At 57.1% G+C, this 25,177-nt stretch overlaps 1 protein-coding gene across 1 annotated transcript in view; it reads right to left on the bottom strand.

The window, feature by feature from the left end:
• Positions 1–2,540: 2,540 nt before the first annotated feature.
• Positions 2,541–25,177, bottom strand: part of LOC147414125 (carboxyl-terminal PDZ ligand of neuronal nitric oxide synthase protein-like) — a 35,857-nt gene continuing 13,220 nt past the window's right edge. The window contains exons 3-11 of the mRNA XM_086475757.1: positions 10,197–10,289; positions 9,459–9,517; positions 8,621–8,729; positions 8,026–8,167; positions 7,486–7,646; positions 5,663–5,830; positions 4,235–4,400; positions 3,477–3,834; positions 2,541–3,030 (exon numbers count right to left, since the gene is read on the bottom strand). Coding sequence (XP_086331883.1) covers positions 2,541–3,030; positions 3,477–3,834; positions 4,235–4,400; positions 5,663–5,830; positions 7,486–7,646; positions 8,026–8,167; positions 8,621–8,729; positions 9,459–9,517; positions 10,197–10,289 — 1,746 coding nt within the window. The remainder of the gene's footprint in view (positions 3,031–3,476; positions 3,835–4,234; positions 4,401–5,662; positions 5,831–7,485; positions 7,647–8,025; positions 8,168–8,620; positions 8,730–9,458; positions 9,518–10,196; positions 10,290–25,177) is intronic.

Raw genomic sequence — 25,177 nt, 5'->3', positions numbered from 1 at the left:
GCGCAGGGCTCCGTCGTGCTGGAGGCTGCACCCACCCTGTGGAGGGATGAAGAGCAGCCCCCAGACCCTCACAGAGGTCCTGGGTGCTGGGTCCACCCAACCCCCAGGGCTGGGCTGGGTGCTTCCAGCTGAGTGCCCCCTCCTGCATGGGGGCGACAGTCTTGCGGGGTCTCCGTCCATCCTGGGACCTCTGTGCTGGGTCACCCACGGGTTCCCTTCCTTGCCCTGGAGGGGCCAGGGCCAGGATGCTGCAGAGGGCAGGGGCTTCTTGCCCCTCCTGGCTGCGGGCAGCCCCTGGGGGGTCCCAGCACCCCTGGCACACGGCCGGTCCCATCCCGCACCATTGGGCTTCGCCACCTACCTGTGATGTACCTCCCCTCCCCGCGGTACTCCCATCCTGCGTGCTGGATTTATTTTGGGAGCAGAAATGGGGACAAGAAAGAGCCAAGGGGGTGCAGGGGGAGCAACGCCCTGCCCAGGGGAGTGCCCGTCCTGGCGGGGGCCGTGGCAGGCAGCAGCGTTTGGTGCCACACAGCACGGCGTGGGCGCTGCCGAGCTCAGGGCTGGGAGGGGGGGTGCCTTGGAAATGGGCCCCATCCCTGTCTGAGGAACCTGTCCCCTGCGTGGCAGCGTGTGGGGACACAGGACCTCCTGCCGTCACTGCGAAGGGGAGCAGACGGGGCTGCTGGGACCTGGGTTAGAGCTGGGGCTGTAGGACAGGCAGGGTGCAGGGGAGCAGGCTGCGGCTCAGGGCAGCCTTCATTGCCAGCAGGGGTCTGTCTTTTTGGGGGGGGGGGGGGGGGGAATACCCTGGGGGGGTCCCCAGTCCACACCCGGGGGCAGCGGCGCAGCTGGGGGCTCCCTGTGTGCAGGCCCCAGCGGGGCAGAGACCACAGCACTTGCTCTGCAAATCGGACACCTTTATTTTCGTTGTTCTTCAAAAGTCAGTTACCGAACTGCAGGGGACGTTACTCCTACGGACGGGCTGGTCTGTCTCTACCGCACTACGGGACAGCCCAGCTGCAGCTTTATAGCCCCCAGGCCCCGTCACCACTGGTGGCACCACCAGCCCCCACCCAGTTCCTCCTGGCCAGCTCCGGCATCGTCCCATCACCCCCCCGGTGTCCCCCCACGGGAGCACTGCCGTGCCAGGAACAGGCAGCGCGGCTGCTCCGAGGCTCCATTTCTGCTTGACACTTCCCCACCTTGACCCTCCAACACTTCCCCAACGCGCTCTCGCAAACCGCCGAGGTGGGCGAGCGTCTCCTCGCGTCCCTCCCCAAAACCTGCCCTGGGCCGAAGCGGACACGTGGCACCGCCAAGGGCCTCTGCCTCAGCGCTTCCCCCAGGGCTGGGCTTCTTCCCGAAACCTTCACTCATCCCAGGACACTCACACTTCCAAGACCAAACCCAAACCACACCATAACACCCTAAAATCAGCGCGACGGAGCAGCCTCCTGCCTGCAGCCGCTAACAGCTCGAAGAGGCACGGGTGGGCTCTCCCACCCCAACCCCAAGACAGGGGGTGCAGCCGCCCTCCGGGGATCACCCGCTGCAGCAGCGGGCTCCCAGCGTGAGCCCTGCACCCGATTAGGGACATCCGGGGGGGGGTGGCCCCAGCCTGTGTGGGCAGTGGGTGCTGGGGCGTGGGAAAAGGCACCTGTGGAGGGAGGCAGTGGTGGCTTTGCCGCGTGGCGACGTGGCAGTGGGGCTGCTGTCCCCAAAAGCAGGGCTGGGCTGGGTGCGGCGTGGTACTGGTGGACCCAGGCTGCCCTGGAGAGACCGGGCCTGTGGCAGCGTGGCGGCAGCCTGGCGCCCACGTCGGCACCGTGGCCGTGCCGCACAGCCCTGCTCACACCGCTACCGATGAACCGGGTTAGTGACAGCAGCCTTGTGTCCGGGTGCTCGCAGCCCTGCGCCGTGCCGTGGCCCTGCCCGGTGGCTCCAGGGATGTTTCTGCTGTGGAGCATCCCATGGGGAATGCTGGCTGGGTGGGAAGCTCCCCAGAGCAAGTCAAACCAGTGCCATCCCAGTCCAGCGTGCCCTGGCTTCCAGCAGTGCCATCTGCCGGCTCCTCGCCCTCCTGAGCTGCCCAGCAGGCGACGGCACGCACCCTGCCAGGGCTGGGAAAGGCCCCTGCGGGCTGCGGGAAGGCTGGGGCTGGTGCAGGGCTGCAGCGGGGATGTAGTGACGAACACGAGGCGTGCCTCTGCCAGGGAGAGAGCTGCCCGGAGGCAGGGACCCGCTGCAGCCCCCCTGGCTGCGTGAGCGGGGCGAGGCCGGGCAGCAGACGGGAGGCCGGGGCAGCGGGACGGCAGTGTGAGCTGGCGCAGGCTGCGGGCAGGGGCTGGCCAGGTCGCATCCCGCATGGCAGCCCCCTACGTGGCGGAGGGGGAGCTGCTGCATGGGACGGGGACAGCAAAGAGACCTGCCTGCCAGCCTGGGCACAGGGGACCCCAACCCCAGCGTGGGCTGGTGGAGTGGCATGGACGGAGCTGCCGGGACTGTCTGCCAGCCAGCCGCCACCTACTGTGGTCCCACTAAGGGGGGACCCTGGTGGGCCCCCCAGCAGGGTCCAGCTCTGGTTCGAGCAGCTCATCTTCCGAGAAGCTGATGTGCAAGCAGGTGTCATCCGCAGGGGAGAAGGGCAGCGTGCTGTCCGTAGGGCTGGCCAGGGCGGCCAAGTCCTTGGCCAGGGCCTCACTGCCTGCAGGGTCGCGGATGCTGGCCAGGGGGGACACCTGCCCGCTCTCTCCAGTCCTGTCCTTGCCCAGAGCGCGCTGGCAGGTCCCAGCGGGGACGGGCTCCGTGCTGGAGGCAGCGCTCCGTGCGGGAGTCCTTGCCTCCGGGTCCAAGAGGGTGAGCGAGCTGGCAGCGATGCTGGTGAGGCTGGAGATGCTGGGGCTGGGCAGGCTCACGTGGGCAGCGCCCTCGGGCTTCACCTCCACCTCCAGGCTCGGGGAGGTCTTGCTTGACCTTTTGCGCAGGATGGGCGGTGGCGGGTTGAGCTTGGGAATGGGCTGCTGCCGCCTGGGAAGCAAAAGCAGAGAGAGGAGGTGATGGGCAGGGACTTAGCTGCACGGGGGGCTTGGGCTGGCTGCCCCAGGCTCTCCAAAAAAGACCTTTGCTGGGTCCCATCAGTGCAACCCGTTGCCTACAAACCCTGGAGCCGGGGTGAGGTGACGTGGCAATGACCATTGCGCAGCAGGGGGACAGGCGCAAGGCGGGCAGCGACCCCACAGGGGGACACGGTGGGTTCCCTGCCTCAGCTTAGTGCACCTGAGGCAGCGCACAGCTCCTGGCTGCCTGTCCCCGAGTGCCCAGAGCACAGCCCTTCCTCCCCAGCCCCTGCTGCAGGCTCTGCTGCCACGAGCCCTCCGAAACATGGCGTGTGCAGTGGGAGCCCTGCTGGGGAGCGGGAGAGTCTGCTCGGGGGGGCTCTCCAGCCGGTGGGTGGCGGAGGTGGCACATCCTACCTGTCCTCGTCCCCTCTGTCCGTGTCATCCACCTTCTGCCGACTGCTCCCGTTGAGCAGAGCAAACTCGCTGACCTCGGAGCCCTCGACGCGCCGGCTGAGCCCGTCCTGCCCCTCCAGCACAGCCAGGCACTCGTCCCCCTCCTTGCTGCCGTAGCGGTGGCCACCCCTCTCCAGGCTGACGAGGTTGAGGTAGGAGTCCCCGGGGCCCAGGGCTGGCAGCGAGCCGGGGGCCACGGGGCTGCCCAGGATGCTGGCGGGGGTGGAGGTGGACGGCAGGTGGACATCCAGGCTGTAGTGGTTCTTCAGGTTCAGGGAGAGGGACTGAGCCAGGGACAGGTTTTGTAAGGAGCGGTCAACTGGCAAGAGAGGGACAAGGGGTGCGTGAAGAGCTGAGGACCTCCAGCTCAGCTGCTCCCCTGGACTGTGAGGGGTGCAGAGATGCTCCAAAACCTCCCAGAGCCTGCTGGGATGGCACTGGGATACCCCAACTGCTCCCTGGGACCACGAGGGGTGCAGAGATGCTTCAAAATCCCCTCCAGAGCCTGGCAGGCCGGTGCTGGGAGCATCTGAACTGCTCCCCAGGACTGCAAGGGATGCAGAAATGCTCTGAAGCCCCCCCCGAGCTTGCTGGGATAGTGCTCAGAGCATCCCAGCTGCTCCCTGGGACCTTGAGTAGTGCAGAGATGGTCCAGAGGGATGGTGCTGGGAGGAGCCCAGCACCCAAACCACCCCTGGTGCGGGGGCCACTGCGCTCACCCGGCTGTCGATGCTGCTCCCGGGCTTCCAGCACCGTCAGCTGCCGCACCAGCAAGGAGACGTGTTGCAGCAGGTCACGGTTGGTCAACAGGAGTTGCCGTACCCGGGCCTGCGCTTCGATCCGTGCCGCCGTTTCGGCCGCCAGTTGGTCCTTCAGCAGCTGCACCTGGGGGACGGGGCGGCGCGGGATGGGGCGATGTGTGATGGGGTGATGCAGGGATGGGGTGATGTGGGATGGGGTGATGCGGGGATGGGGTGATGCGGGACAGAGCGATGCAGGGATGGGGCGATGTGTGATGGGGTGATGCAGGACAGAGTGATGCAGGGATGGGGTGATGTGGGATGGGGTGATGAGGGGATGGGGTGATGCGGGACAGAGCGATGCAGAGATGGGGCGATGTGTGATGGGGTGATGCAGGGATGGGGTGATGTGGGATGGGGTGATGGGGTGATGCGGAGATGGAGCGATGCGGGAATGGGGTGATGTGAGATGGGATGATGGGGTGATGCAGGGATGGGGTGATGCGGGATGGGATGATGTGGGATGTGGGAATGGGATGATGGGGTGATGCATGGATGGGGTGATGCGAGGATGGTGTGATGTGGGATGGGATGATGGGGTGATGCGGGGATGGGGTGATGTGGGATGGGATGACGGGGTGATGCGGGGATGGGGTGATGCGGGACGGGGCGATGCGGGGCGGGACGAGCATCCCCGGGATCCCCCGGGAGCGGCGGCGCTCGAGCGCCCCCTGCCGGCCCCGCCGCGGTACCCACCCCCCCCGCAGCGGGACGGGGGGATGCGGCTGCATCCCGGGCCGAGGGCGATAGGAGGAGGGGGGCGTCCCCTGCTGCCCCTCTCCCCCCAGTAACATGAAACGAGTTGGGGAGGTGCCCAGCCGGGGGGGACACACCAGGCTCCCCCGGTTCGGGGAAGAGGCACAGCGGGGAGGTCTTCCAAAAAACGGGATGAAAGGGAAGCTGGTGGCTCGGGGCGGGGGCGGGGGTGGGGGGTGTGTGTGTGTGTTGCCCTGTGACCCTGCTAAAGCGGCCTGGGCTTATGCATGCAGCCAGTTCCACGCCTGGGGGGAGCTGAGCCACGCTGCGAGCAATGCTGTGAGCTACGCTGCAAGCAACGCTGCAAGGAATCCTGCAAGGAATGCTGCAAGGAATGCTGCAAGCTGCTCTGCGAGCTACGCTGCAAGCAACACTGTAAGGAATACTGCAAGCAATGCTGCAAGGAACGCTGCGAGCTGCTCTGCGAGCTATGCTGCAAGGAATCCTGCAAGGAACGCTGCAAGCTGCAACGCTGCGAGCTGTGCTGCGAGTTCCCTGCACTGCTCCTGCCTGCCTCTGCTGCCAGCCTAGCCTGGCCGGAGGCTGGAGCAGGGAGAGGAGAAGGGTCCAAGGGGAGGGCTGGACGCGTACCTGGGCCACGGCCACCTGCGTCTGCTGCTGCTGCTGGAGGAGCTGCTGCTGGAGCAGCTGGAGGCAGTGCTGGGAGGCCAGCGGCGTGATGGAGGCCGAGGAGCAGGGGCTGCTGGGGCTGAGCAGCTGCTGGGAGCTGGCTGGGTGGAGGGAGTAGTTCTCAGCATCCTGGGCACAAAGAAACGGGCAGGATGAGCAGACCGACCAGCTCAAGCTGGGATTTGGATCGTGGTGCCCCACGGCATTGACCCCAGCGTGGCAGAGTGGCCCCTGCACCTCTGGCACCAAGGGACTGTGGAGGGGAGCAGCCCTGGGCTCGGTGTCAGGCACTGCACAACTACACGATCCCCAGGACAGCACTTTTTGGAGTGACTCCTGCTCCCAAGAGAGCTGGAAGGGCTGCATTGTCTGTGTCTGGCCATAGCTCCAAACAGAGAGGGCAGGTCCCTGGGGGGGGGGGAGATGGCAGGGAATGATCCAAATACCCTCGCCCCCTTTCCCCCATGACGCGACTGCCCAGGTTGGATGGTTTCTTGTCGCCTGAAGCATTTGCCAGTGGCAGCAGCAGTCCAGGGTCAGGGCCATCAGCACACGAAAAGACTGCAGGGGTCCCAGCCCTTGGAGATACCTCGCTTGAGAAGGGCAGGGCAACCCCTGACCGATTTCAGAGCAGCTCCTGACCCAGCTGTGAGCCCCCTGCCCCCCAGCATGGTGCTCAGAGCCCGGGATCCGCCGGTTTGGCACAGGGTGGGTGAGCTTGCAGCCACCTCACGTGCCCTGGGGACCATGCGGTGGCCCCACGCGTGGCTCACCTGGCCCTCTGTAGCGCTGGGGGGGGGGGTGTGTGTCTCACCACGCAGCCCCCTCGGCAGGCAGCCTCCCACCCCAGCAGCAGGGGGGTGTTTTAGGATGGTTCCCCTCGCAGCGTGCCCCGCTCCTGGGAGCTGGCCCATGGCCGCTGCCTTTCCTGCCCCCTGCCCTCCCCTGCTCGGGCAGCTCCAGCACCCAGAAGGAAAGCGGAGGAAAGCGCTGCCTTTCCAGCCACGGAAACGAATCCCACGGGGCGCGTTTCACGGCAGCTGCTTTCAGCCAGGCCCTGCGAGCGATCCGATCGTGCGGGATGAAGCGACGCCGTTCAGGCCGCCGGGAAGCGCTCCCGCAGCAGCTCTGCAGCGCAGCTGTTCATGACAGCGAAACCGCGACTTGCGCCAAAACGCACCCTGTGTTCCCGCGCTGACAGGGCTGGGACCCCCCCCCTCCTTGGGACACTGGTCCCTGGGCCTTGGGGGGTGAGAGGAGCTGGGGGTTGCTGCTGGGGGCAGGGGGACGAGTGACCACCGCGGAGTGGCACTGGGGGCACAGAAATCCACGCCGCAGGGTGGGGAAATGGTCGCCTCGCCAGAGATGCCTCCTCTTGGTTTCTGCCTGTTCTGTGGATGCTGCTGCGGGAGCGGCGGGGGGGGGGTTCTGCCTCACTTCTCCTTTCTAGTGCTGGGTGATCGCCCCAGCAGAGCCCCTCTGCGCTCTGCCCTGCCCGCACCGGTGGGCTCTCCCGGGTTGTGGTTGAAGCCCGCTCAGCCACCCACCATGGCCCCACTCCTGGCTCTCACCTCTCCCCCTGCCCCAGTGCTGAGACACAGCTTGGCTGCAGGTAAACTGGGTGCTGAACCCCCTGTCCTGCCACGGGGGCTGCAAAAGCAGGGAGCCAGGAGGGGGTTCTGCAATGGGATCTCCATGAAAGCCCTTCCGAATCAAGCCATGATACAGTGACCCTAAGCAGGACCCCAGCAGCACCAGAGCACATGGACCAAGCCCCCCGTTACCTGGCAGTTCTTATCCTTTGAGGCTTGCCCAGGCTTCAGCATGCCGAGGTCCCCCCTGGCAGCAGGCAGCTCTCCGGGTCCCCTCTCAGACACACAGATGCCATCAGAGTCGATGCCAACCTCGTCTGCCACCGCGATCTTGGAGCCCTTTATCTGGTGAACTTCAAACGAGACGGATAAATAAACCCAAGCCCTCCTCTGCCACAGGATCAGAGCAAGCAGATGGGGTGGTAGCTCAGGGACAACTCCAGGGCTTGTTTCAAGTCTCGGCATGCTGCGGAGGGGCAGGAGGAAGGGGCTGGCGCCTGCAGACCCTCAGCCTGCTGGACAAGGGGGCTCAGCCTCTGCCTTCCTGGTGCCTGGGTCAGGCAGGCAGACAGGGCACCCTGTATCCCCCACCCAAAGGATCCCGAAGCTCTTGCTGTCACTAGAGCTGGCCCACAAAAGACATGCCACCTCGGGGTTCCCCACCCCAAAGCATCCCCGCTGCCGCTGCTGAGGGAGGGTTCTGCCCGCGCCCCGCGGGGAGCCACACTTCACCTTCCAGCGGCTGCTCCTCGGCCGACTTGTCGCTGGCACCATCCGCCTGCCCGTCGGCGTTCTGCAGGGCGTGCTGCAGGCTCAGCTTGTGGCATACCTCGAAGGCCTGTCCCACCGTGCGCACCACCCGCATCGCCTGGCTCTGCGGAGCAAAACCCATGCGCTGCTCAGCCCTGCGGCGGCCGTGCTGCCATCACCGCCCCACCATCGGTGGGAAAACGGGGAGCCTTCCCCCGCTGCTTCCCACCCCGGGGCTGCCCCACGCTGCCATGGGGGGGGGGCTCCACAGCTGCCCACAGCTGGACCTGTCGCAGCATCCCCCCGCCCTGGTCCGCCGCTCCTGGAGACGGGTGCTTTTATCTCCACGTGAGCTGAGGCAGACGGGCTGGGCTGCTGCCCGGGTGGCTGGGCCAGCAGGGGACAAGCACCAGGAGTGGTTTTTTGGGACATCCAGCACTGGTGCTGCCTCGTCTCTCCGCTGGGATCTGCAGGCTCTGACCCAGCGGTTACTGCAGCTCCTGCGCGGGGAGGTGCGAGGTCCCTCGGAGACCTCGCGCCCAGGGGTGACCCAGCCATAGCCCCCAGAGCATCCTACCTTCTTCTTTGATTTGAAGACGTTGCACCTGAAGGAGTTGTTAGCGCCGTCCCTTGCGATGTAACTAAATATTTTCAGGTCTTGTGAGTCGTGAGACACGTAGAAGATTCTAGGTGGGAGAGAGACAAAGGGAATTAAACACCCAGGGGAGTCTCTGCCCCGCAGACAGCCTTGGAGGCTTCCGTGTGTCCCCAGGACGGGCTGGCTCACAGCACCCAGGGTTGGAGGAATGAAGCAGTGCTGCTGCACAGCCCCTCCTGCTATTCTCAAGGCAGTGTCTGCAGGCTACGCACCATCGCTGGGGTTGCCTTCAAGGAAGCCGTCTCTGACGGCTCCTGAGGCATCAAGTTTACATGCAATGTAAACCTCTGTGTGGGGCTTGTGGTCTCCAAAATACTTCGAGATCCCATGGCAGGTGCTATGGAAAGTCAATGCCATCTTACCACGTCCTGTAGGAGTTAATTCCCTGCAAGCAGTTACGCCTTAGAGTAAGGCCTGTTCTTCAGAACCACACAGCAAGCCATGCTCTGAAGGAAAACCACAGGGAAGCCCGTCTTCAGAGTCAGGATCAGAGAGTAATTTGGGTTGAAGACATCTCTGGGGGTCACCTAGTCTAACCCTGTTCAAAGCAGAGCCAGCTTCAAAGCTAGATCAGGCCAGCTCACCCTCAAAAATGTATGAAAAGCGCTCCCCATCAGTGGTAATTCTGCAGCCTCATTAATTTTTCATGGTCCTTGGGAAAGCCAGCCTTGGTGGAGGTAACTCAGCAAGCGGGAGGATGGGTACACATCACGCAGGGCTGCTTGGACCCAGCCGGTGTAAATCCCCTGCCACATACCTGTACACGGGATCGTGCATCACCACCATCTTACTCTCGTCCCAGGTCCACTCTTTTCTCTGTAAGCAGAGGGCAGAAACAAAATTACAGAGAGTCAGGTGAAAAGGAAGCTCCACCATGCTGATGGGCAGGAATGCTGGAGAAGGGCACGTTTGTCCCAAGCCAAAATCCAGGCTACAGTTTGACTATATGAGCAATGGCTGTTTCATCAGTATCTTGGATAAAAATAGATTTCTTTGATCATTTATCATATCTGGTCATCTGATCACAGCCTTCAGGGCTGAAAATGGTCCCTAAGATTAATTTATAACATTAAATATGGAGAAGAGTAACACATTTTTGGGAAGAAGGCTCTGAGCCAGGGCTTAGGAGATCTGGATCCTGCTGCTGGCTCGGCTTGGTGGGAAGCACCGAGGGGTGCTCAGCCCAGGCAGCGTGGAAAAAGCCTACTGGTATTAACAAGAAACTGTATTTCCTGAAAGCTTGACATTTTTTGATAGGGAAAAAAAAAAATCGCTCTTCCCACAGTGTAATTTTCCTACTCTTTTTTTTCAGCAAGGTTTTGTTATTCGTTTGATGAAAAACAGAGTGTTTCCTTGTGAAAATTCTGGGTGGGTTTTCAGAAAATACCAGTTTTGGTTAGAAGTGGGACTATCCTGAGCAGCAGTAATACATGGTCAAAGCCAACACCCAGGTGCTCTGGCCCTGAGTGCCCCAGCTGGGACGGAGAAGTCTCACCTTCTGCTTCTTGCGTAGAATCACCTTCACACCGTCCACGGACACAATGATGCTCACTTTCTTCTTCTTAATGTTCTTAGCTTTGAATTCATACTGGTGGGAAGAAAAACCCAGGTTAGAAGAGAGGTGGTATTGGGGGGTACGTGGGACAGTGTGTGGTACTAGTCAGTGTTTTACATGAAAACGTCGGGTTTGTGTGTGTTCTCAGCTGCCAAGGAAACTGGGAATTTGTTTTATCCTGATAAGAAAATCCATGTTGGGAAGGAAGGACCCACTGCCGCAGCTGGGATGCCGGGCAGGATCCTGGCTTTGTCAGGAGCATCCCTTGGGAAAGGCCACGCGGAGCTCGATCCCCTGGGCTACATCCAGAGACTGGTAATCCGGATCTGGGAAGAACTTTCCCGATGCGTTGGCTGTGCCGAGTCCAGCGGGACTCTGCACCAGAGGCTTGACGGGGAGGTGGCACTTGCAGCAAGCACCAAGCAGTGATTTATGGCACCTCCAGTGCCCTTGATGTCAGTGCTGCAGCGCACGGGGAATATAAAACCACTCATGAATTGCAGGGAGGGCCAGATGGGTGGCAGTAACGCAATTATACCTCAGTCATTTACATAATCACATTAACCTCAGTGGGCTCGGTATCTCTGGAGGAAAAACCCGGCTCCTCACCTGCAGGTGTCTGCAGTCTGAACTCGCCTCCGTTTGTGTTAAAAATTAAACTGCTGGCTTTTAAATGTTGCTTTCGCTGACAGCCAGAAGCACGGCAGAGCCTTTCCACTCTGGAGACCTGTGTTTACAGCGCTGATCCTTAATGGCCCCATTTTAGGCACTATTTTCAGCTTCCCAAATACAGCGTTTTGATACCCTGTATTTTTCGCACTCCCTATCTGAAATCCAGCTTTCCTGGGCCAGATCCTCAATATATCTAACCCAGCACATCCATTACTGTCAGTGGAGCTACAGTAACAGCCACCATGTATCTATTAAAAAAGAAATCCTTTGAATTAACTCAATGTACACTTATCATCGCCAGAAAGGTTATAAATCCCCTGTTTCAATAGTCTAATAGCGTCAATGGTGCTGCAAGGGAGCTGGGGCTCTGCAAAGCGGCCATCACGGGACGCCACTGCCTGCTGGCTCTGCCGGTGCACGCAGCCGCGGCGAGGCTACGGGTGTCAGCGAGCGTGGCTGAGCCGCCCCCTGCGCCTGCTCTCTCGCTCCCCAATGGCTCTTGCCTCTCCCCCCACGCTGTCAGTCGTGGTCTACCAGAAAACAGGCTGTAGATGGGATCTGGCCACATCTTCCATCAGGCTGCTGGAAGCAAGCAGCTTGCAAGCTTTTCCTGCTAAGGTGCCAGGGGGATGCAGCCCCCTCTGCGGTGTCCTGACCCCCTCAAGGACAGCCGGCTACCTCGCTGGTGAGCACTGTGCCACCGAGCCTTCCCGGGCAGCGCTGCGCTGCTCCGATGGGCTCATGGGGCCGGAAGGTGCCTCCGTTCCATCGCCAGCCTCCACTGTCTCCTGGGATGCCTCTGCCACATCCTTTGGAGAATCAACAGAGGCTGTGTGATCCGCACACACGGAGGATGAGGCGATGCCAAGCGGCGGAGTGCAGCCTGAAGCCTACCTATGCTGTGTAATTAGACATCTAATTAGAAATCTTATCTCTTCATACAGTCGGCAGAGCTGCAGGTAGCAACTGAGATGTTGAGTCCAGGCACCTTTTTCAGGAGCCTGAAGTTGAAGGACTCTGTGTGTGGCTCTGTGTCAGCACGGCACCTAAGCACTGCAGAGAAGATAGGCATCTTTCCAGCTCCTCAGCACCCATTGTAAGCCACGCCAGACTTACAGGCAGAAAATTGGGTGGCTTTCATGTTTATCAGGCTTTTGATGCTGCTCATCGAATTCTTAGCACTCTGCAGGGTTTATGGTATCAGACAGACCCCGGATTAAACCACAGCCTTTTGATCTGCCCATGAATTATTACTCTGAGACAAGCTCTTTAAAAAATCTATCTATAGCACCATTGCATGTGCAGCCAGAGCTAAATTTGCTACACACGTTTTTTATTTATAGGGAGGAGTGAAGGGATGGGTGAGGCGGCAAGTGCATCCTGCAGACTGCTGCTGGCCGGGGGGGACCTGGAGGAGGTGCACACATCTGCAGGGCTGAGGCCAGGCAGCTGGACTCACCAGTCTCAGCACCCGAGAGGACTTCTCCCACCTGCCACTCGAGCAGCCCCTCGGTGCCCCGGTACCCCCAGCCCAGCCTCGCTGGGTGCTCCCAGCTCTACTGGGCTGGAGCTTCCCCCTCCCCTATGCTCAGCACTGCCAAACTGTTTCTCCTTGTCTGCTTGCATGAATGTCAATAAAACCGGGATAGATTGTTCTGCCCGCTAAAGAGCTATTTATCCTTCTTTATACACAAATGGCTGGGAAAATACTAGCCGAGCTTTCCAAGAAAGAGAGAGCAACACAGTGTATTTTCCCCTTGTAGCAACAGGGGTGCAATTACATTCAAACAAGGCTCTTTACTCAAAGGCTTTAAGCAAAGTCCAAGCCTGGATTTTGCAGAGATGCTTTTTATTTCTCTCTTGGACAGAAAGGAACAATTGGGAGCAGCAGCGGCGCATCTCTGGGTGCTGCCAGGAGTGACGGCAAGTCTCTGTGAACCCAGGGAACTCCAGCCAGCTACCACACCGCACTGCCCCAGCCTGACTTTGGGACAGGTACGGGGCTTCAGCTCCAAGCAGAGCCATACAGCCGGCGTGAGCTGCCCAGCATGCTCTGCCCTGGACCCTCCCGAGGGCCAGTGCCGAGCTGCCGAGCCGTGCTGGAGCAGCCAGAGCTGGGGAGGCACAGAGGATGGGTGGGAGCAGAGCTCAGAGCTTCTGCCCTGCCCCAGCGACACGCACGCCCTGCACATGGTGCCTGAGGCCGTTTTAACCCTTGCAACCTGCGGGCAGCCCCCTCAGGCTCTGCTCAGGATGCGGCCCTTTGCCACAGCATGGTCAGCGAGGGAGGAGGCGGGTGAGTTTGCCTGTCCAGCTCGTGGCCGCTGCTGCTCGTGCCTTGCTGCTGCAGCCTCGGCAGAGCACCTGCAAACAGCCAACGCGCTCCCCACTGCAGAGGTGCCCCAGTCCCAGCCACGGGCAGAATTACCTCGGCCTGAAAACAATCGAAACCCACCGGGCTCAAAAATCCTCTCCAAAGGGTGAAAACCCTCAAGCAGCAGGAGCTGCAGCATGGCCCGGCCCCGACCCGCTGCTCAGCATGCAGAGCAGTAACGCCAGCTGGGCGAAAGCCCCACGAGCCCACGCTGCACCAGCTTGGATTGGACTCTCTCTCCATCTCTACACATAAGAGGCAGATGGGATACAGCTTCAGTCATTTAATTGCTTCCTATCAAGCAGGAATCAGTATTTTAATTAACTGTGATTTATATAAGGACAAAAAAGCACATGAAAAAATGCACTCCAAGACAGCAGTCTCTATCTCCTATTAAAACGTTTGTGCGTAAACCACCACACATCCGAGCACGAGGCTCCTGGCTAACCCGGCACTGTCGTCAGAGAGCAAAGTCTAGTCACTGATTTTTTTTCTTACTATTGAATTGATGTGATTTTCTTTCCAAATTTGTCAAGGTTGCCGACAAATGCAAACCCACACAGCAGCGTTCATCTTCTCTGCTGCCTTCCGAGATTCAATTGTTATTCTCCTGCTGCTTGTGCTATCCTATGGGGGAAAGCATTCCGGATGGTAAAGGAGCTGGAGTTGCCCTTACAAGTGGCGACTCAGCAGGTAAGCCTGGCAGCTTTCTCAGCTACGAGACAAGATGGGACATTTTATAAAAAAAATGCAGGTCAAAAAAGGGCAATGCATCTCATTTAATTTAGCAGCTTCATTAATTCTATTTCTGATGTGTCTGACCTGGAATACTTTCCATTTCTGGTTTTAAATCCCCGTGTTCAAGTCCTTGCCTTTCATACGGTCCCACACACTGTTGGCATGTGATATTAACTTACCCAAGAGCTGAAGACTGTATGACTAGAAATGTTAATGGTGCCGTGTAATGCATATTTCATCTGATAATTCCACCCAAGCAGATATAAATTACACATGCAGTTACCAGCTTCCATCTGCTGATGAAAGAGATGGGCTAACGCACATTGGAAATCATATGCAGTTTCCAGCACTAAGAACAACTTGCATGAATAGAGTTATTCAAGGAAGCAATTCTTAATGTGATTAATTACTGAAGGTATCAGGGTCTTCATTATGCAAATGAAAACCGTCATAAAATAGAGAGTTTCCAGGTCTCAGAGGCAGCCTCTGTTTCCAAAAAATGCATCTTCCTCATTAACAAAGAGCAGAAGAGCCAGACTCGAGAGAGCCGGCAGAGCCAGGACGCGCCCCCTGCCATGGTTCAAATGGTGTTTGCTGCTGTGCAGCCCAAGTTGGATTAAGAGGAATCAAGGCAGAGGCTCTCCAGGTTTTTGAAAGAGGAGTACATCGGTGCTCCCACACGCTGCCGGGTGAGTACTTTGTCTGCAAGCCCAAAGGAAGATGCCACAGGCTTGGAAATGGGCAACTTCCTCCTGCAGCTGTAAATTCTCCAGCCAGCCCTTAGCCGGCTGTCCCGTCCCCAGCCTCCCCTCGCCCCGTCCCGGCCTGGCAGGCTGCAGGATGTATGGGTCCATAAACAACCCCACAACAATAAGCAGTCCCAGCCCCTTCCCAAACCTCGCCCGCCAGACGGACACAGGGAGCATGGCAATGAGGAGCTGGAAATCTGCTCGGCTCTGCCCCTCGGTGTCACGCCGGCAGCACCCACCGGTCCCTGCTCCTGCTCCCAGGCTGGCCACAGACACATCCCACCCGCGTGGGAGGCATCCCTCCCTTCACTGCAGCATGCAACCTCCGATACCACAGGAGTGCCATTTTAGGAATTAAAGCCATGGAGAATCCAAGTATTTCAAGCTCAGGAATGTAATTAATTTCAAATCAAACTGACCCGCACGGCATGAGGACGCGGCGTTATCTCAACTGCCGTTAGAATTACTGGTGCTTGGAGTGCTGCCTCTTGGAGCCGGCGCTACAGAAAACTCCCGAGTTCTTCTCCCAGCAAGCGCAGCTTAGCTGAGCGCTGCGTGCCGCCTCGGAGCTGACAAACGAGCAGTGTCAGTTCCCACACCCTTTGGACCGCAGGCTGCCGTCCAGCCTCTGATCCCCCCCCACGAGTCCCCGCGGCCCCTTCTGCATCACATCACACCTTCCCCAGACAGCCCTGCCAGGCAGCGGCATTTTCACTGGTCAGCCGCAGCTCTCCGGCTGGAAACCGCTGGGTTACGGCCTTTCCTTTGTTCATCTTGGGAAGCATGTGCCTGTCTGAATCCTATGAACTCCCAGTGCCCGGCGGCGGGGTGCACGCTCCCAGGGCCGTGGCCGGTGTGAATGCGGCTGGGCATAGTCTGGGTCTGTGCTGCAGTAGCTGGGCAACACGGACACAAAAGCGACGCAGGAAGCGGTGGAGTCCAGGAGTGCACCTCCTGCCCAGTGGAAAAATGAGAATTTATGATCCTTGGAAACATAAAACTGTTCAGTGGAAAGCAGAAACCGAAGGGGGAGTACAATAGTCAAGGAGAATGCTGGCAACATACCCAAAGTCTTTTTTTCTCATTTAAATTAGCTCTTTCCACCATCCAACAAATTGTAGATACCGCAGACTGATCCCCACGCAGTGAGCTGAAGGGGGCCGAGGAGCTATCACGGCCCCACTGGGTTTCTGGGAGTCCCTGGAGGGGCAGCAAGGAAATGTGACCACAGTTCATCGCACAGGATTTAGTTAATTTATTCCCAGTGCTGTGCTTTTGGCAGTGGTGGTGCTGCCTGCAGAGCCAGGCAGGACACAGGCTTCTCCAACGATGCAGGACAGCGGCTGAAGGTTTGTGCTCCAGCCCTGGACTTGGGGCTGGGGTACGGGATGTGGGGAGCAGCACTCTGTGCACGCTTCTGCACCGGACCTCGGGGCAGGGCCCACCAGTGACCGCAGACTTCGGCTGTCCCAGCAATCCCCTTCTCTCCTTTTCCAAACCTTGGGAGCTGGCTGGTCAAGGGCTGAGTTTGCACATTTGAGTGTAATCCTCTCCGTCCCCTTCCTAATCCAACTACAACCTCTGGTGACTGGCATTGTGCCCTCGCCCCTCCTAGCACCATCCGTGGGGTTCAGGACCCCAGTGATCACCCACCCACCAGAAGGTCCCAGCACAATCTCCTCCGCAGGACTCCTGTGCATTGGTCCTTTCCTACCCAGCAGTTCACGCAGATGATAACCCCCCAGGAGATGTGGGCAGCACGAGCGGGATCCCCAGCACAGCACGTTGCCCCTGGGGAGCTCCACACGCTCATTCCTGAGGAATCCACCAAAACCATAGGATCAGTCTCCACACAACCCACTCGGCAAGGCCAACATCCCTGGCCACAGCCTGAGCTGCAGAGACCTGCTTACAGACTAAGCTTTGATTAGTCTTGGTAAGAAAAGCACCACGGGATAGACCAGCCACAGATGATTTATTGACAGGATTCCTGCGGCCAACCTGGAGCTGGCGTCCTGCGCACAGCGAACCTGCAGATGCTGCTCAGGTGCAGGAGCTGGAGAGAACTTGTCACATAGCTGTGACGAAAGGGTTAACATGAAAATCCAGTCTGTGTGCTCAAAATCTCCCCAGCAGACCGCATCTAAGGTACACAAAATCATCTGCTTCCCAACACTGGCTTGGTCAGGCAGGCGGGTAGCTGCTCTTTGAGAGCTCGGAACTGGAAGCAGAGATACTCATCGGCCGGCCAAGGGGCAGGGGACAGACTCCAGGATTATGGAGTCCCAGCACTTGGCTGTGGCTGAAGGACAGCCCTCCTGCTCCAAAGCTCCCCACCAAGCCCAGCTGCCTTGCTGAGACCATCTTACTGGGACCTCTGGCTCCTCTCACTTTGGCCACCTCCCAGCTGTGAAGGGGTATTAATGGTCCTGGCCAGCCTCACCTGGGGCCTCCACCCACACCCCCTCCCATGGGCACAGCGGCTCCATTTAAGCTCAGCTCTGGGCCTTTGCCCCCTTCCTGAGCTCGAGTGTAGGATTGCTGGTCTCCAGCTCAGCCACAGCCATGCCTGCTTATGTACCTGCTGATCCCAACCTGAGGACCGACTTCTGAGCTTGGCCTTGGATCTGTCCCATCAGCATGGACCCACCTGATGATCTGGACTCTTGGTTGAACCTAGCTACTACGCAGGGTCTGCTCTGCTCATCTCTCTCAGGTATGATGGGATGGGGCCCTGGTTGACGAGGCCCCTGCCCTGTCAGCCACGTTATCGTAGTTGGCTTCCAGCTCTTCCTCACTGAGGGAGCAAAGCCATCCTTGCTGCTCCCTGACCCCAGGGCAGTGTGTGGCCCCTCACAGCTGCCTTGGTGCAAGGAGATGCACAAGCACCTCGCTAATGAGGGGTCTGTTTGCCAAACCCTTCATTAATGCCCAAACTTCATGGTCAGCCCCTCACTGCAACTAGAGTTGAGCAGTGCTGTGGATTGAGGGGGGAGGAGGGATGAAAGGCAGTGGAGAAAATGGCAAAAACCTGAATTAAGTGAAGAAAATATTTGGATTTCTGGAATCTCCTGTTTGGTATTGTCAGCACTATTTTAATTGCTCTAATCTGCAGGTCTTCTTGGACCTGTGCCCCACAACCCCTCAGCCAGCATGGCTGCGTTTAGCCAGTTCCCAGCTCAGCTCACAACTGCAGCTCCCAAAGTAGCTTCTTGAAAGTCACCTGTAAATGGAAAAGGGCATGTGAGCTTGGCCCAGTCCCCTTTGTCCTGGCCCTGGCTGTTTCACCTCTCTGCAGAGATGCAATGTTTTCTGTTTCTCTTTAGGATGCTCTTGAGGTGACAGAGGTTTCTGGAAGAGGCCACACCAGGAATGCTGGGCATGCCTGGCCTGACTGCCTCCTGCTAACTCCTGTTTTGGCTTTGGCGGTGTTCTGGGGTGATGTGTGTGAGTAAAGCCACAACAGTGCCTAGGGGCTAAGGGGAAAAAAATAATCCCTTCGGAAGCAGCACCAAGTGCCACCCTCCTGCCAGGGTTTTGGAAGCCACAGAGAAGCCGTTTGTGGACAACAGGACAGCACCCTGTGGATCCAGGCTCTCTGGATGCTCCTTCCTGAAAACAGCTTTAGGGCTCCAGCTGTATTGAAATAAAGCAACCGACAGATTGCTTTAGCCTAAACAGCTCGTGTGTCCTCTATGTCCCCTTGCAGACACCCTGCCTGCTATCATCCCAGACGTCTGCCTGTCACCTTGGTGGAGTGAGGGCTCATGGAGAGACTGAGGAAAACAAGACTCCAAGCACTGTTTTGGGAAAGCTGCTCTTTGCAGGGAAGGAGCTGTACAGCTCAGCAAAACATGACTGACAATTTTCTGCTTTCATAAATATTCAAAACCAGCCGCACTGGGAGCTGACTAATCTGAAGACCATCCCTGAGCAGAGCCTTCCATGCTTCAAATTCTTTCACAGACATGAATCCTGAGCTGTAGCTTCTCCCTGAGGTGGGCAGACACTAGCCAGAGTCCCAACGTGGGAAACTGAGGCTGGCTTATTCGTCAAGACTTCACATGGCAAGTCAAGGCAGAGCAGTGAGCTGAAACCGGGAGTTTCCAGCACCCACTCATGGTGAGGATTACACACTGCCTCTGCCAGGCATGTCCGAACTCCTGATCCCCAGTGGGGCTGCAGTCCCCACAGCCACCCAGCAATCGCCTCCAGAGCAGCTCAGGACCCTCTTGCACCCTGTAGTCTTGAGCCACGCTCTCTCTGACTTCTGAGAGCCTGTTTACAGCGTAGATGGATTTGGAGGGAAACACTAAACTGCTCCTTAGTATGAGGATGGAGAAACGCAAGCACGCTCCTACTCCCATCGGCAGGAGCTGAGGTCTGCTCCTCTGCAGCAAGGTGCACGGAGCAGATAAAGATCTGCCTGATGCCCCCCTGCTCGGGAGGGCTGGGATCCAGCAGTCGTACCAGATGGCCGGAGAAACACAGGTTTCCGTGCTGCCCCAACTGCCAACAGAGAGCAGGTTGCTGTGGGCTGTGCTTCAGTTCGGTCATTTAACCTTTAAGAACCCCCATTGTTTGGGAGAGAAGCTGCTAGGGCTCTGGTGGAGAGGCTGGTGATGCTGCCTGACCTGCAGGCACAGAGCAGGCAGGGGCTGTGAGGATGCTGCCCCTGGTTGGTCAGATAAGGGGGAGGCAGGGGCAAGAGGTGCCTTTCATCCAGGTCTCCTTTGCCTTCTGAGGAATCCTGCTTTCTGAGGCCCTGCCAAGCACTCAGACAGGCATGTTAATATAGGCCTTCCTCTTCATCCCCCTTCTCTCCATCCTGAACACATCTTATCCTTGGGAAGTCTCAGACTGTTGGTGTCTCAGGCAGCCTCTACGGATAGCTCAATCTTTCCACCTGAAGGTGAGGTGGCAAAGGATATGGCTGGAGTTTAGATATTCCTCTGAGCCAGTCCAAAGGATGTGGAGCAAGAAGTGGTCAGTTATACCCACAGGGGAGAGCAGAGCTCCTGCAGATGATGGGAGCTGGCGGAGCGGGGAGACCAGCGTTGGCTCTTTAATTAGTCCTTTCCACCTCTGAAAACAGGCAGACTGTTCTGGAACAAAGCTGCTTTGCCTGCTTTTAAAAAAGGGTGGGATAAAAGCTGCCTTTTCATTGCCTCCTGCCTGTTAAAGAGATACTGTGATACCGCTGAGCTCCATCCCTAGAGGCACAAGCAGCCTCGCAGCCCAGCACAAGGTGACATCATCTGGCCTTTGGTGCTTCCCTGACAAAAGAACCATTGTGTGACTGTCACTTCCAGGAACCCCCTGCTGCCCCCAGGTTTAATAGGGAGCTTTCCCACACACAGCACTTCAGTCCCTGTCTCACCAGGGCAGGCCAAGCTCAGCTCACAGGGAAGCTGGGTTTTATTTTCCTCCCTACCTCCATTCACTTTGCAGGAGAAAACAAATTACCTTTCCCATCTGCAGTGCTTTAGATGATTAATTAGTTTCAGTAATGAAGTAGTGTCTTGGGACCCCACCCCAGTGGAGTCTCATGTACCAGGCACCGAGTGCACATGAGCACAAAAATGGTCCCTACCTCAAAGAGATGCGAGGTTACTGCAGATAAAAAGTGCTAATTTCATTAGAAGCAGGTCAGATTCACCTGAAATAACCCTTTGACGTGAAACTGCAATTATACACTGTGATACCTTCAAGTAATTCTGTATTTCCCTATAAACATCAGTGTCAAGAAGCCCTGCAGAGAAGGTCCTGGCTTTGTACACATGATATGAAATCCTAGTTGCCCTCCAGTCTGGTATGTAGGACAAGGGGCAAGTTAGGAGACTGAATTGTTTTAAACCTTGTTCATCAATGTTCAAACAACAAAGCTCAGAAGATCAGCAGTCAGGACTCTGTGGCAGGCTCAGAGCTCCATGAAAAAGCCTCAGACCCCCTACACGGCTGCGGGAAGGTAACAGAGTATTTTGTGTGTCGGCTTCTCATCCACAAAGCAAGGATGTTCATTTTCTACTTCATTCAGTCAGTTGTTCTGGTTACAGCCAGTCCCCTGCTAAGTGACAGCTACCCAGCACCTAGCCAGCAGGGCCAGGTCACCAGATACCACTCGTACAAAGACACGAGCAGGGAGCAACTGAGGATTTCTGCTGCTCACTCCAAAACCCCTATTGTACAGTCGGTCCGTTCCCACTCCTCCCCGTGAGCCTGACAGGCTGCTGAGGCAGCGGCACATCAGTGAGCTGTACGAGCCTGGCAGCAGGGGAGATGCTCCTTGCCTGCTTCTTGGTATTACGGCTAAGCAGTGCAGAGAGGGAAAAGAGGAGCTGCTGCCCTCACAGAAGCAGGAGAGGGAGATGGGACAGGGGCGATTAACAGGACTGCTTTGCTCTGTCTCTGGGAGCTGGTGTCTACTGCTTGCTTGGAGAGAGAATCAAAATGGAAAGCCAATTTTTAGTTCTTCTGTGGCTCTTCATGGGAGCGTTTGTGACAGCTGAACTGCAGGGAGCGGAGCACCCGCTCGGACCCGCGTGGGAGCAGGGCAGGACCCCCCATGCTGCGGCCATGCGGGTGGAGGGAGCTGCAGTGTGTGGGGTGGGGGCTTCAGGGGTGCTTAATGAGGGCCCTGGCACAGCACAGAGACCGGGAGGAATCCTAATCCCACTGCCATGCTCTGACAAAGGCAGGTGCCAGGACTTCAGGCCTCTAAATAATGCAACACTTCCCTCCGCGTTTATGCAACGCTGCTATTTCAGTGTAGGAAGTCCAAGCGAAGGAGGGCGGCGAAGCGAGGTGGAGGCAGCTAGAGGCAGGCTGGGCAAGCCGTGCCCTGCATGTGGGGATGGAGAGGAAGCGCCAGCGCTCCTCAGGCTAGGTACAGGCAGGTGAGGTTAAGATGCAGAAGGCAGAGAAGGCCCATGTCTTCAAACCAAGCCAACCCAGCCCCTGCTCCCAAGAGGGCCAGGGGTGACCTGCTGTGGGTCTCCGCTTCCAGCACCCGTGCTGCTCTGCAGCCAGGGGAAACCGTGTGGCTTCAGCCTCCTCCTTAATGCCTCTGTGACTTCAGGATGCAGGGGAGAATGATGCTAAAGCATGTCCACCCAGGTGGATACTTACCCAAAGGAGAAAGAGGAATCTAGTTTGCTGTTGAGAAGCTACATCTGCATGACTAACACCTGCTTCTGCTAAACGCTGCAGGGAGGGACCATCTCCTGGCTTCTAAACTTGCTATCACACACCATATGCATTTTGGGTGCTGTCCTCCAGCTCTGTGTCTCTTGGTTTCTCCTAGCCACCTACCAGGGAAATTAGCATTTTCTTTGCATATCTACAGCAGAGGTAGGAAGCTGGACTTGGCACCTCTATCTTTCAGCAAGCAGAATCCAAGCCAGAACGAAGACTTGGTCCCTATTTGCATTCAGAAACAGCACTTGATTACAAACTAGACCAGAATGAAAACAGGAGGGATGCTGAGCTGCCTAGCGCGCTGCTATGTGCAGACCAGGTTTCATGCCTCGTTTGCTAGGTGCAATCAGCCTTCGTTCTCTTTCATGGCAGAGAGCTCTTTGTTAGCTCAAGCCCTGGGTGCAGCCGAACCTTTCTGCTTCTCAATGCCAGCTACTTTCACAAACAGCTTTGCTGAGTCTGAGACAGTCAGGGACTGAAATAATCTGCTTTATTCCCAGGCAAGGAGACTTTTCCTGTGTAGCTGCTAACACTATCAATCTCCAACAGTTCCAGTTGAGAAAACATTTCTTACAGAAAGCCCAGTGACTTATAGTTGGCCTCAAAGCGCTGCACAGAAAGGATGTGTCCGCATCTGAGAGCACCAACAGCACAGCAATTCCAGCCAGGAACAAGCCATTGAGCTTGGAGGGGGCCCATCACTGTAGGGCCACAGGGACTGCGCGTGTAAGGTCTATTAGTAAAGACTTGGAGTGCAGCACTGGAAGATCCCGCCTCCTTAGTACAATCAGCAGAGTCAGGTCCGATGTTCCTATGTAGCTATTAAGAGGGATTTTCTAAAGCACACAATTCCTAATGCCCATTGACTTCAGAAGAAACCTCAGTTGTTCTGAACAACGCACAGGGCACAAATGTCTCTTGAAATCTGCCCAAGAGCTCTTGTACATGTGCATTTCTGGAATACAGCAGAAGACAGAAGGGAGCTCACTCCTCTCCTGCCAGGCTGCCCCTGGGCAGGCGTCAGTCGCACCCAGGTACTACCCAGATGTGAAGACCTGAGCAGAGCCAGGCACAGCGTGGCTGGCATGCTGCTTCTTGCCACGTGGTCCTTGGTTAGAAATTATTGAATGCGAATAAAATTGCCAATAGACTGTGGCAACCCTTCTTTGTGGCAATCCCTGAATCTAAAAGGAAGGTCTCTGGGTTCTCCTCAGATTGTTCATAAAATCCTACTCAAATTTGGAAACAAGACTTACTATAAAAGAAAGAAAATTCAACGCTAATGGTGTCATTTCCAAAACTCCAGAATATTAAGCAGTTCAAGGACTCTGTTAGCCTCAGGGGAGCTACTGAGGTTAGTGAAGCCCGATGATAGAAACAGCCTGGGTTTAGATAGTGAGAATTATGGATAAAGAGGGGTTTATGGTATCAGTATTTACTGTCACAGAGGTCTTGCCGTCAAAACTGTACCAGAGCATCAAAGCCAAAGCAGAGGCAAGCAGCCTGGGCTGGGCTTTTAGGCTTTTGGACAAGAAGCTACTGGATGATTTGTTTGCAGGCTCGTGGTGCTGGGCAGTGTATGTGCCCAGGCCTCCTGGAGACACGTGCCAGTGTCCTCAGCTGAGTGTGCAGCTACTTCACAGGCAGGTAAGTAAAGATGAAGAACTTATTACAGCCACAAAAGCAGCTACAAAGCGTGGGAACCCACCTGGGTGTGCCCTGTTTGCACTGCAAATACAGCTATGACATGCTGTTGTCCCCCTGCTCAGCAGTGACCAGCAGCCACCCTTGGGGCTGATGCTCAGTTCCACTTTCGTGACGCCTGCTCTGCTCCCCAGTGCTGTTCCCCATGTCCCTGGGCTAGTAGTGGTGTCAGCAGCTAGGTGTGAAGCTATGGACATTAATGCATCCTGCACTGCTCACGCACAGGTCAACAATTAACCACAAACAGTGTTCCCTGCCCTAGCTCACAGCTTCTGCCCTTGGCTTGGATGCAAGGAAGCAAGACGAGCGGGAGACCAGCATTGCCCTGCGGGGGCAACAACCAGAAAAGTAAGAAAATGTGCCTGGGCTGGAAGTTTAGGCCTGGTAAACATTAACAGCAGGAGCACAGGCTGCAGCAGGACTGAACCGGTCCGTGATGGCTTGGGATCACCGAACCTTAGCGCTTCATGAAGTGCATGTGGCTCTGCAGCAGGTACAGGGCACTGGGAGAAGCGGCCAGTGTTGATGGCAGACACCAACATTTGGGCCAGTTCTACCGAAGGACCCATGGGCCTGAAGAGTAACTGTGTGCCACACGCCCTCCTGGAGGCAGCTGTACGTGCCCAGTCCTCCGTCACACGGCATCTAGTCTTAACATGCCCCACTGCTCCTCTTCCTGTGACAAAAATAATTTGTTTTTAGAAAGAAAACCCTGGAGCTCTGAGGGTTTGGGGGGATTCCCGGGGGTACGTTGGACCTGGCTGTGCAGGCAGCAGGGTGACTCGGGGCCCTGGCCTGCTATCATCCTCCCCTCCAGCAGACCCACCACGTGGCAGTATCTCTGCAGCAGCAGAGCGACAGAAGGATGAAGGAAGGGGAAAGTGACTCAGGTGTCCTGAAAACAGTCAGGTTGTTGCCAATTAGTCCAAATAACCCATCTGGCCCAGGGAAAGGCCATTTAGAGAATGTCTAATCACTGCTGCAGGAAAGAAAGAAAACCATTCTGTAATGTCTTTGAAAAATCCCTGCTCCCTCATCAAAGTATCCTTCCCCCCCAGGGATCCATTCAAGATTTTTATTCTGTAGATTTATCATAAGAGTTATTTGGTCAAAACACGAAGTAGCTTGTCAAAGTGTTATGTTAAGTAGCACCGATCCTGTTTGCCTTCAGGCCTCATTTAGTACAGAGCAAAAGCAGAATGAAGAAAGCAATTGCTAGCAAATCTTATTTTACTAAGCAGAATTTTGCTTTGTGGTCATGGTCCCTCAGGGTCCCTGCTCCTCAGAACACTGAACCATAAAGTACAAGGGGCCCTTGCACTGGACAGAATCAAGACAGCATCTACTAAGGCACCCGCTGTCGTGGCACCAACCTTCCTCCTGCGTCCAGTGCAGACACTCTTAACCTAAGAACCAGAAAGGCTGAGGTCAAAGCATGAGGATATACCACAGCTACAAGCTGGCTTTTTATTTTTCCCTGCATGTGG

Source organism: Leptosomus discolor, chromosome 19 (assembly GCF_034619465.1).
Source record: "Leptosomus discolor isolate bLepDis1 chromosome 19, bLepDis1.hap2, whole genome shotgun sequence".
Taxonomy (NCBI): Eukaryota; Metazoa; Chordata; class Aves; order Leptosomiformes; family Leptosomidae; genus Leptosomus; species Leptosomus discolor.
The sequence above is the reverse complement of the archived record's forward strand: the minus strand, read 5'-3'. Positions and strand labels throughout refer to the sequence as shown.